This window comes from Oncorhynchus masou, chromosome 15 (assembly GCF_036934945.1).
Source record: "Oncorhynchus masou masou isolate Uvic2021 chromosome 15, UVic_Omas_1.1, whole genome shotgun sequence".
NCBI classification, from domain to species: domain Eukaryota; kingdom Metazoa; phylum Chordata; class Actinopteri; order Salmoniformes; family Salmonidae; genus Oncorhynchus; species Oncorhynchus masou.
The window spans coordinates 23865373-23876137 of record NC_088226.1 but is presented as its reverse complement, the minus strand read 5'-3'; the positions used below and the strand labels follow the sequence as shown (position 1 = coordinate 23876137).

At 42.3% G+C, this 10765-nt stretch overlaps 1 protein-coding gene and 1 long non-coding RNA gene across 2 annotated transcripts in view; one reads left to right on the top strand and one right to left on the bottom strand.

The window, feature by feature from the left end:
• Positions 1-460: 460 nt before the first annotated feature.
• LOC135555983 (mitogen-activated protein kinase 1-like) overlaps positions 461-10765 on the bottom strand; it is a 15236-nt gene continuing 4931 nt past the window's right edge. The window contains exons 6-9 of the mRNA XM_064988826.1: positions 9783-9914; positions 8849-8958; positions 4467-4595; positions 461-4334 (exon numbers count right to left, since the gene is read on the bottom strand). Coding sequence (XP_064844898.1) covers positions 4476-4595; positions 8849-8958; positions 9783-9914 — 362 coding nt within the window. The 3' untranslated portion in view covers positions 461-4334; positions 4467-4475. The remainder of the gene's footprint in view (positions 4335-4466; positions 4596-8848; positions 8959-9782; positions 9915-10765) is intronic.
• Positions 8222-10765, top strand: part of LOC135556015 (uncharacterized) — a 20248-nt gene continuing 17704 nt past the window's right edge. Inside the window, exon 1 of the long non-coding RNA XR_010457934.1 lies at positions 8222-8308. This is a non-coding gene — a long non-coding RNA (uncharacterized LOC135556015). The remainder of the gene's footprint in view (positions 8309-10765) is intronic.

Genomic DNA, 10765 nt, shown 5'->3' with positions numbered 1-10765 from the left:
CCCCAGTATAGAATTCCTTCCTCAACTGACATGGCCACACACACAATCCAAGGTCCAGTTGAAGCAGGTGCTATAAAAAAAAAGATGTAAGTCAGTCTGGTGCCCTTTGCAACCAACCAGTATATCAAAATGCAGGTCGGTCACTCAATCCTGCATTATCTATTAAACCCAAGTCTAGCCTTGCTTTACCTATTCCCAAACCCTTGAAGTAAAGAGGCTGAGCCCTGTGGGAGAACATTGAACCCATGCCAAGGAGGAAAACGAGTAGGAATTGTTGTCCAACAGGACAGACAACTTGGCTTGGAACAGAACTGGACACATTATTGTGACACATTAAACAGCTAATATTACCGGAAAATTCACTATCATCCTAAGATGTTTCTACAACGCTGTCCACACTGCCATTCAGTACCACGAAGAAGGACAGACCACAAGACATCAAGTAAATCAACAAATACAGTTTACCAGTATCAGGAATTTTATTTATTTATTATATGTATATAATTTTGTTTCTTTGTTAATTGTTTAATTCATAATACCCATAGAATATACATAGACGATAACCCTCAATAGCTCATCTCTCTGACAACCTACTCATATGGCATATCATCTTCATTCAAAAGAATAATGGGGAAAAATAGGTTCCATAAAGAGTGAAAACACTGCCAGTTATAGCACACCCATAAGAGAAACAAAAGAGAAATAAAAACATTTATACCAACAACAAAAAAAGATACAACTCCCTTATGTGAAAAAAAGACCACCACTAACAACGATAGCAATAATAAGAACAGCCATTTAAAAAAGGACATTATTTAGAAACTGGCCTGACATTTTTTTCTTAATGTATTGTGTGCATATGTGGTGTGTTTTGTGTGCAAGGATGTGTGTGTGTCTGTGAAAAAGTGAGTGATTGAGTATTGCAAAACATGGTCCCGTTGGTTCATTCGCATTGTTCTTCGTTGAGACTGGCGGTCAGTTGGGTCTGTCGCTGGTGTGTGTGTGTGTGTGTGTGTGTGTGTGTGGGGGATAGTAAAGCAGCTTTTGGTCAGAGAACCACAGACAAACAAGTATCCAAACATGCAGATAGAAATAACGGGAAAGCCTCTGGACTGTGTTTCAAAAAGATAAAACACACAGACGCAGAGGAACACATACATACTGCCGATTGGAGTAGTGTCTGCTGTCAACCACAGACTATACAGACACACACACACAATGAAACAGCGCGGACCAGGGTGGTCCACTGCAAATGTGTGTTAAGACACTTGACACGCACACACTCAAAAAGTGTGACGGGCTCCAGTGAGCTTCCATGAAAAATCTGCCCAGAAAAGCAAGCAGATTAAAGAGGGAGGAAAGAGAACAAATTGAAGTAAGCGCAAGAGTAGGCTGATGTCTTGACTTAAGACTAAAACAGCTGAAAAAAATAATGTAAAAAACAAGGGGGAAAAGATTGGTTTGCGTGGCAAAGTGCAGGTGCGCTGATTGAGAAACAAGATTGACTCAAGTAACCCCTCTTCCCCCAACATAACGACAGATGTCACTCAAGCAATGCTCCTCCACTTTAAAATCAGATCTGCTTTCATTTCTAGCCATGATTGGGAATGGAACAGTAATCATTGAGGGAGGGGGGAGGAGGAGGAAACAAAAAACATTTACAGCAGGAAATAAGAGTAAAAGAAATTAGTAAGCAAATGGCAGACAACCTGGGATGTGGTTTGGTAGGTCTCAGCCAATCAGAAGCGAGATAAAAGGGTGGTGGGTGGGACCTGAGGGAGAAAGCCCTTTGAGTAAAGCATGGCTGGTAATTGGGGTGTGTGGAATGGATGATACTGCCCATATCCACTGATCGATCAGAGATGCGTTCAGTTCGCTTTAACATTTGCTACGTTGCGCAACGGTTTGTACCGACTGACACGTTTCCCAAAAATATTCTTGAACAGACAGGCACGTTTGCTCATAACTGACAGCATTTTTAAAGGGCAGTAGCCATGCTGATAGCGTTCCCCAACAGCATTGTGTCAGTTCAATTGAACGTTCCAGGACGTAAAAACTTCCTGAACACAGCCCTGGACTCATACTTACTCTCCGCCTCCTCTAATGGCCAAACATAAGGATTAGGAGAGGCTAAACCGATCCCAGATCTTTAAGTAGGGCCACTTCTACCAAGAGAGGCTTATAGCTTCTGAGGGGCTAAGGATGTGCTACGGTAAAATGAAGTGGTCCACTGTTAGATGTGAGTGGAAAATGTGACAGCAATGCGTTAAGCTCTGAGCGAAGCCCACCATGAAACACGGCACATTAGAAGGAAACAAAGAGCAAAAATCAGCCACTAAATACCTAGACACCGTAACCGTGGCAACCATTATCAGTTTAACAAGCATAAAGTAAATATCAGTCGTATATCTGCTGATTCTGCCTGCCACCCTCCACAACTAAATAGAGTATTTACAAATCACTGTCCTCCCTGAAACAATACCAGACACATGAAGGGAGGAGAGAGAGGGGAATGGCAAATTGGCAGACAGGAGAAATTTGAATTTTCTAATATGGTGGCAGATTTGATTTGGGAGAAGAGAAACATACTATAGGCACCCCTCTTCAAAAAAAGATTGCCGTTTTCCCTTGACCCGGGCCTTAAATGGGAGGTTAGGGTCTGTGGCATGTCGCTGATCAGTGTTATTGAGTCAGAGACTAGCACAGAGAATAGGGAATCACGTCAGAATTTCTAAGATGTGGGGTAATCATGCCTGTTCGAGGCCATGTATTTCTATCTGAAAACTCTTGACATTCCACTTTGAATAAGTGAGGGTGGAGATAAACCAGCTGTGGGTTACAGTACAAATATGATTCAAGCCATTCCTCATCTCTCCATGCCTCCATCCCACTCTACCTTTGCCACTTTGGTACACTTCAAGAATGAATTCGTGTTCATTTAGATTAACAACATACATATTTCTAAACAAAAGAAGAAAAAAAATATAAAACCACCAACATGCCGTTAAAACATAGAATGTTTGTTTATCAAGTAAAGAATGTCTAGAAATCAATGTTCCAAAAAACAAAACAATTCTCTCAAATATAAACTTCAAAACATACAAATACGACTCCTGACTGTTCATAAAACATTCAAATAACGGCAGACAAACCAAACCTCCACGAGACCACTCAAACAAAACCATTTATATGTACACATCTAACTTGCACCTGTCTCTTTTCTTTCTCTCTTTTTTTCTCAAACAATAATTCCATGGAGCAAGACAGACAGTTAAGGTGTAGGTTAATACAGTAACACAATACTGTGACTAGTGAGAAAGAACACCGATTTACTGAGAGGGAAAAAAGAGAAAGGGCTCACAGGGACGAGAGTGGTCAATTGAGTTGGTCAGATTAAGTTCTTGCTTTTTAAAAAGTACACACTCGGCGCAGAAAGCAGTAAAAGAGAAAGAGGGAAGAGTCTCCTTGGTGGTTAAAATGAGCGCAGAAATACTTAAAGGAAATATCCACCCAAAACCATTAATTCCTACAATTTACAGTGTTAAATAACACTAAATGTGAGAACAATATTTTTTTGTGAACACATTTTGCATTTTGTTGTTATAATAAGGTTGGTAGCAACATGTGAAAATCTTGTGGGAAATCTGTTGCAGCTCAAATCGACAGCAAAACCCACAATGCAATGTTCTCTCTATGGACCGGCTGGCAAGCTAGCTGCACAATAATGCCAGAGTCAATATCAGCATGTGAAATAGTTAGTTGTAAAATTGCACTCTCACCATGTTTAACCTAGTATGACATAAGCAATAGCACCATGAAATGCACCATGGACTAAAGAGGCAGACAAATAGGAGAAATGTGGTGGACTCTGTTTAATTACACATTTCTCAAGGTAGGAATATCGCAAAAAATATGATCAATGGCTCATTCGAGAGAAATATGACATGTATGATAAGACGTTTTTGCGATCAAAATGTCAAATTCCTATTAACTTCCAGTGTAGTGAGAGGGACTTCATCGCAATGCTACCACACACCATCCAAATTTCTGCCTGTTTGAATGGCAATAGCTTAGATACACATGAAAAAAAAAACAGGAATCAATAGAACATTGCTGAGATGCACAAAAACAATAACATTCAGAATGGGTGAATCTTTCCTTTAAGTAGACAACAGTCCCCCCCACCAAACAAAACAGCTTCCCTGCGAAAGAAATTTAAAAAAAACTTTAAAATGTACATGTTTCTGGTCCTTTTTTTGTATGCTGTATATATGTTTTTTTTTTGTATCTTGTCATTTGGAGTCTCCGTGTGGCTTTGTCACTCGTCTTCAAAGCTGAAACAGATATGAACAGGAGATGAAAATGACAAGACAAAAATCACATCTAAAAGCGTTGCAGAATGCCCAACTATCTTTTTCAAAGCTCTAGTAATCGTTATGGAGTGATGTGAGTATGTATGCGTGTACCTCTATGTCTCAGGAGCCCTGGTAGGTGGCCTGGAAGCGGAACGTCTCCTCAAAGATGAGCTCCTTCAGCTTCTCCTTAGGCAGGTCATCCAGCTCCATGGTGAAGGTGAATGGCTCCTCTGCTACAGGCTACACACACACAAAGAAAATACTACACTGAACAAAAATATAAAAAAACAACATGCAATGTTGGTCCCGTGTTTCATGACCTGAAATTAAAGAGCTTTCATACTCACAAAAAGCTTATTTCTTTCAAATGTTGACATCCCTATTATTGAGCATTTCTCCTTTGCCGAGAAAAACCTGACAGGTGTGGCATATTAAGAAGCTGATTACACAACATGATCATTACACAGGAGCACCTTGTGATGGGGACAATAAAAGGCCACTATAAATGTGCTGTTGTCACAACACAATGCCACAGATGTTTCAAGTTGAGGGAGGTTGCAATTGGCGTGCTGACTGCAGGAATGTCCATCAGAGCTGTTGCCAGAGAATTTAATGTTAATTTCTCTACCACAAGCCACCTCTGTCATTTTAGAGAATTTGGCAGAATGTCCAACCGTCCTCAACTGCAGACCATGTGTAACCATGCCAGCCCAGTACCACCCCAGCCGGTTTCTTCAACAGCGGAATCATCCGAAACCAGCCAACCGGGCAGCTGATGAAACTGTGGGTTTGCACAAGGGAAGAATTTCTGCACAAATTGTCAGAAACACTCTCAAGGAATCTCCTCTGTGTGCTCATTGTCCTCAACCGTGTCTTGACCTGACTGCAGTTCGGCATAGTAACAGAGTTCAGTGGGCAACTGCTCACCTTCGATGACCCCTGGCACAGTGGAGAAGTGTGCTCTTCACTGATGAATTCTGGTTTCAACTGTACCGGGCTGATGGCAGACAGTATGGTGTTGTATGGGCAAGCGGTTTGCTGATTTTAACGTTGTGAACTGAGAGCCCCATGATGGCAGTGGGGTTTTGGTATGGGCAAGCAAAAGCTACGAACACAAATGCATTTTATCAATGGCAATTTGAATGCAAAGAGATACTGTGTCAAGATCCTGGAGGCCCATTGTCGTGCCATTCGTCCGCCGCCATTACCTCATGTTTCAGCATGATAATGCACAGCCCCAAGTTGCAAATATCGGTACACAATTCCCGGAAGCCGAAAATGTTCTAGTTCTTCCACAGCCTGCACACTCACCAGACATGTCACCCATTGAGCATGTTTGGGATGCTCACAGCGTCTTCCAGGTCCTGCCAAAGTCCAGCAACTTCGCACAGCCATTGAAGAGCAGTGGGACAATATTCCACAGGCCACAATCAACAGCCTCACCAACTTTATGCAAAGAAGATGTCGCACTGCATGAGGCAAACAGTGAGCACACCAGGTACTGACTGGTTTTCTGATCCATGCCCCTACTTTTCTTTATCTTTAGTGTGTCAGATGCATATCTGTATTCCCAGTCATGTGAAATCCATAGATTAGGGCCTAATTAGCTTATTTCAATCGACTACTTTCCTTAAATGAACTGTAACTCAGTAACATCTTTGAAATTGTTGCATGTTGCGTTCATACACTGAACAAAACATGTAAAGTGTAGGTCCCATGTTTCATGAGCTGAAATAAAAGATCACAGAAATGTTCCATACGTACAAAAAACGTATTTCTTTAATATTTTGTTCACAAATTTGTTTGCATTCCCTTTAGTTAACATTTCTCGTTTGCCAAAATAATCCATCCACCCGGTGTGGCATATCAGAAAGCATGATCATTGCACAGGTGCACCTTGTGCTGGGGACAATAAAAGGCCACTAAAATATGCAGTTGTGTCACACAATGCCACAGAGGTCTCAAGTTGAGGGAGCATGCAATTGGCATGCTGACTGCAGGAATGTCCGCCAGAGCTGTTGACAGAGAATTTAATGTTCATTTCTCTACCATAAGACACCTCTGTCGTTTTAGAGAATTTGGCAGTACGTCCAGCCTCAACTGCAGACCACACCAGCCCAGGGCCTCTACATCCGGCTTCGTCACCTGCAGGATTGTCAGAGCAGCCACCCGGACAGCTGATGAAACTGAGGAGTATTTCTGTCTGTAATAACGCACTATTGGGGGGGGAGGGGAATAATTGATAGGCCTGCCCACTGGGGAACCAGTCCCAGCCAATGTCCTGCCCAGTCATGTGAAATTCATAGATTAGGGCATAATACATTAATCATTTGGCTGATTTCCTTATACGAACTCTAACTCCTTGAAGTCATTGAAATTGTTGCATGTTGTATTTATATTTTTTGTTCAGTATATTTTGTTAAGTGTAATAACAGTATACAACAACTCCTAACACCTTAGGGCGCTTTCACATATGATCCTGGAGCATTTGGCACCCTGATCCGTAGGGATGCAACGAGTCACTGATACGCATCAGTCCCCGATTCAAATGTTTAAGATACAACTGCATCGGTCCACGGACCCCAAACGGATCCAAAAATGCAGCATGCAGCGGTCTGAAAATCTTTTCAAACGTTAAGACTTGGCGATTCACATTTGTTTGTTGCTCATATTACTTTCTACCTTCTGAAAATCTAAATGTGTGACAACTGATGAGTCTTCTTCTTCTGTGTGAAACTAACAACCCTAGGGAATATCAGTAGCTACCGGTGTAACGGTACACATATTCGTACCGTTCAGTACAGGGACCTCGGTTCGGTCAGCACTGTGAACACGAATAAATAAATTAAAGAAAATACAAACACTAGGCCTATAGGCTATGCCTACGTTACGTTGTATGCCTCAAGTAAATCTGAGCTGAAAAAAAAAAACATTTCAAGCTATTCCGTTGAAACAACTAGATCCTATGTGAACATTGTAATCAAAAATAAAATCTCAACTGGTGCATTTCAAAACTGTCTTTTTTGTGATGCGCAGCTGGGACCGAATTTTGTACAATGGCGAGTGGTGGAGTCGATAAACCAGGAGGATTCTCCATCGTTTAAAATCTCCAGTTGGGGAAAATGTTGGCTTCCCAGTAGATTATAACGGCAATGGACTGAGTATGTTGCCACTGCTCAAATACAATAGCCTATGCAGCTGCCAACACCTCAAACAGTGTGGTGAAGAAGGCGCAATAGCGCCTCTTCAACATCAGGAGGCTGAAGAAATTTGGCTTGGCCCCTAAGACCTTAACAAAACTTTTACAGGTGCAGCATTGAGAGCATCCTGTCGGACTGGATCCACGCCTGGTACTAAGCCACTGTAACTAGCCGGCTACCACGGTTACTCAACCCTGCACCTTGGAGGCTGCTGCCCCTTGTACAGACATGGAATCACTGGTCACTTTAATAATGTTTGGATACTGTTTTACTCATTTCATATGTATATACTATATTCTAGGTAATGCCATCCTACTTAATTATTGCTGTAAAACACACACACAAACACACACGTTTATCCTATGTATTCTACAAATATACTAAATATTCTACCCACACTGCCCATAACGTCAATACATATACACTCTGGACTCCGACATTCATCGTCTTAATATTTCTAAATTCCATAATTTTACTTTTAGACGTGTGTATCGTTGTGAACTGTTAAAAATTACTGCACTGTTGGAGCTAGAAACACAAGCATTTCACTACACCTGCAATAACATCTGCTAAATGTGTATGACACCAGTAAAATTGGATTTGATTTTGACAGGCCGATATCGCCCCAGTATTCCTACCACTGGAGCAAGACAGAAACGAAAAAATAAGAAAATTAATTAAATAAACACCTTGGTCTCCCCTCTGCATTCAAACAGCCCTTCACAGCTGATTCTGACATGACAAGAGCGACAGGTATGTTCACAGCCACGGATATGAGTCCATTCTCAGTGGTTGAGAAGAACAGGGTGTTTTCAGCACTTTTGAACATGTTTGCACCACATTATGATCTTCACCCCCTCGCACCCATTTCAGCAAACAAGTAATACCCACTCTATATAAGCAAGCTGAAGTCGAAGTTGTCAATTAATTATCCAATGCAACTTGTGTTGCACTTCCTACATACTACATGGACAGACTGCCAGGGCTAGAGAGCTCCCTAGCAGTGACAGTCCATCACATTCGCCCAGAATGGGATATGATAAGTACCGTGCTAGTGTGGGTTTTGTGAACGGTCACACGCCTATCAGTAGCCTAGTCAAACTGCGCACTGTGCCCAGTCATGTAAAATGTGGTCTATTTTTTAGGTGTTGTGAAAGCAAAAAACATATTTTGTTGTATTCTCAAATGCTTCAGGAAACTGAACCAGGGTAAAGAATTTCATGTGAAAAGGGACTTAAGATGGTTTCTGGACAGGGCACGTGAGTATATGAGGGCGGGCTGCTGCAGTCATACCTCGTCAGTGGGGTCGTAGTACTGCTCCAGATAGGGATGAGCCAGGGCCTCCTCTACCGTGATGCGCTTGATAGGGTTAAAGGTCAACATGCGGCCCAGCAGGTCCAGAGCTGGAAGGAGAGACGGGGTGTTGTTAAAATGTCTCGAACAGTCATTCTGATTCCCATGTAAAAGCCTTTTGAGTTACTAAAATAACACTATTTGTTTTGGATAGAAATACTCAACATGAGAAAAATTAAACTTCCCCCTCTCATGGCTAACTACCAGGAAGTTTGAAAAGACAGGCTGAGTGAGTGGGGAGCTTACATTCATGAATTCACCTCGACTGACAGCTCTTTGAAACACTTACGTCAATCAACTTGGATGCAGTGAGCAGTGTCGCAGTAAAATAATCTCAAGCTAATTTTGTGATACACAAAGCAACTCATGAAAAGCATGATTTTTACTGTTCATGACCTTCAAACGGATAGTTCTTTCCAAACTCACTGGAATAACCATAAATACCACAATCCCACATGAAAGGGAAGGAGACACCTAATGTGACCATTTTAACTAGGTTGAAGTCTACTTGGTGAACCAAAGCTCACACCCGAGTTGGAGAACAGGGACCGCTAGTGAAGCTGGGAAAAGGGAAAGTGTGAGGGTGTGTATAAATGGTAATGCTTGCAAATGTATTTGAAATCTGAATGTCTGCAATTTGTGTGTGTTAACATGTGAATGTGTGTGTACATGCATGTGATTTTTCTTTAACAATGCTGTTTTACTTGCCTTTCTTGCACGAAACATTGCACTGACTTTGCTGATTGTTACATTATTGAGGAACAGTTTTACTTACTATGACAGTCTTACCTAGTGACCCTAAGATGAATGCACTAAGTCACTCCGGGTAAGATAAATTACTATAATGTAATGAAATAATGCGTGTGTGTTCTACCCTTGCTGTCCGCCTTGGGGAACAGCTTGTTCCAAGGGATCTTGGGTTTCTCAGGCAGAGACTGCAGGTAGTTCCTGGCCTTCATGTTGATGATGCAGTTCAGGTCATCCGGAGTGGGAGAGCCAAGGATGCCTGCACAACCAATCACACACTTTACACCTGGGTCCTGTTCAGTAGGACACAATGTAGCAAACAGTTGAAATGCTTTGAAAATGGAAACTAAAAATGTGACGTTTGGTCACACAACGCCACAGATGTCTCATGTTGAGGGAACGTGCAATTGGCATACTGACTGCAGGAATGTCCACCAGAGCTGTTGCTGGAGAATTTAATGTTCATTTCTCTACCGTGTCGTTTTAGAGAATTTGACAACCTGCCTCACAACCGCAGACCATGTAGAACCATGCCAGCCCAGGATATTCAAATTCGACTTCCTCACCTGCAAGATTGTCTGAAACCAACCACCCGATGAAACTATGGGTTTGCACAACCAAAGAATTTCTGCACAAACTGTCAGAAACCTTCTCAGGGAAGGTCATCAAGCGTCTTCACTAGCGTCTTGACCTGACTGCAATTCAGCATCGTAACCGAGTTCAGTGGGCAAATACTCACTTTTGATGGCCACTGGCACGCTGGAGAAGTGTGCGCTTCACTGATGAATCCCGGTTTCAACTGTACCGGGCTGACGGCAGACAGAGTCTATGGCGTCGTGTGGGCCAGCGGTTTGCGGATGTCAACAGAGTGCTCCATGGTGGCGGTGGGGTTGTTATGGGCAGGCATAAGCTACACACAACGAACACAAGCTGAAAATATCCCAGCTCTTCCATGGCCTGCACACTCACCAGACATGTCACCCACTGAGCATGTTAGGGATACTCACAGCATGTTCCAGTTCCTGCCAATATCCAGCAACTTCGCACAGCCATTGAAGAGCAGTGGGACAACATTCCACAGGCCACAATCAACAGCCTCATCAACTTTAT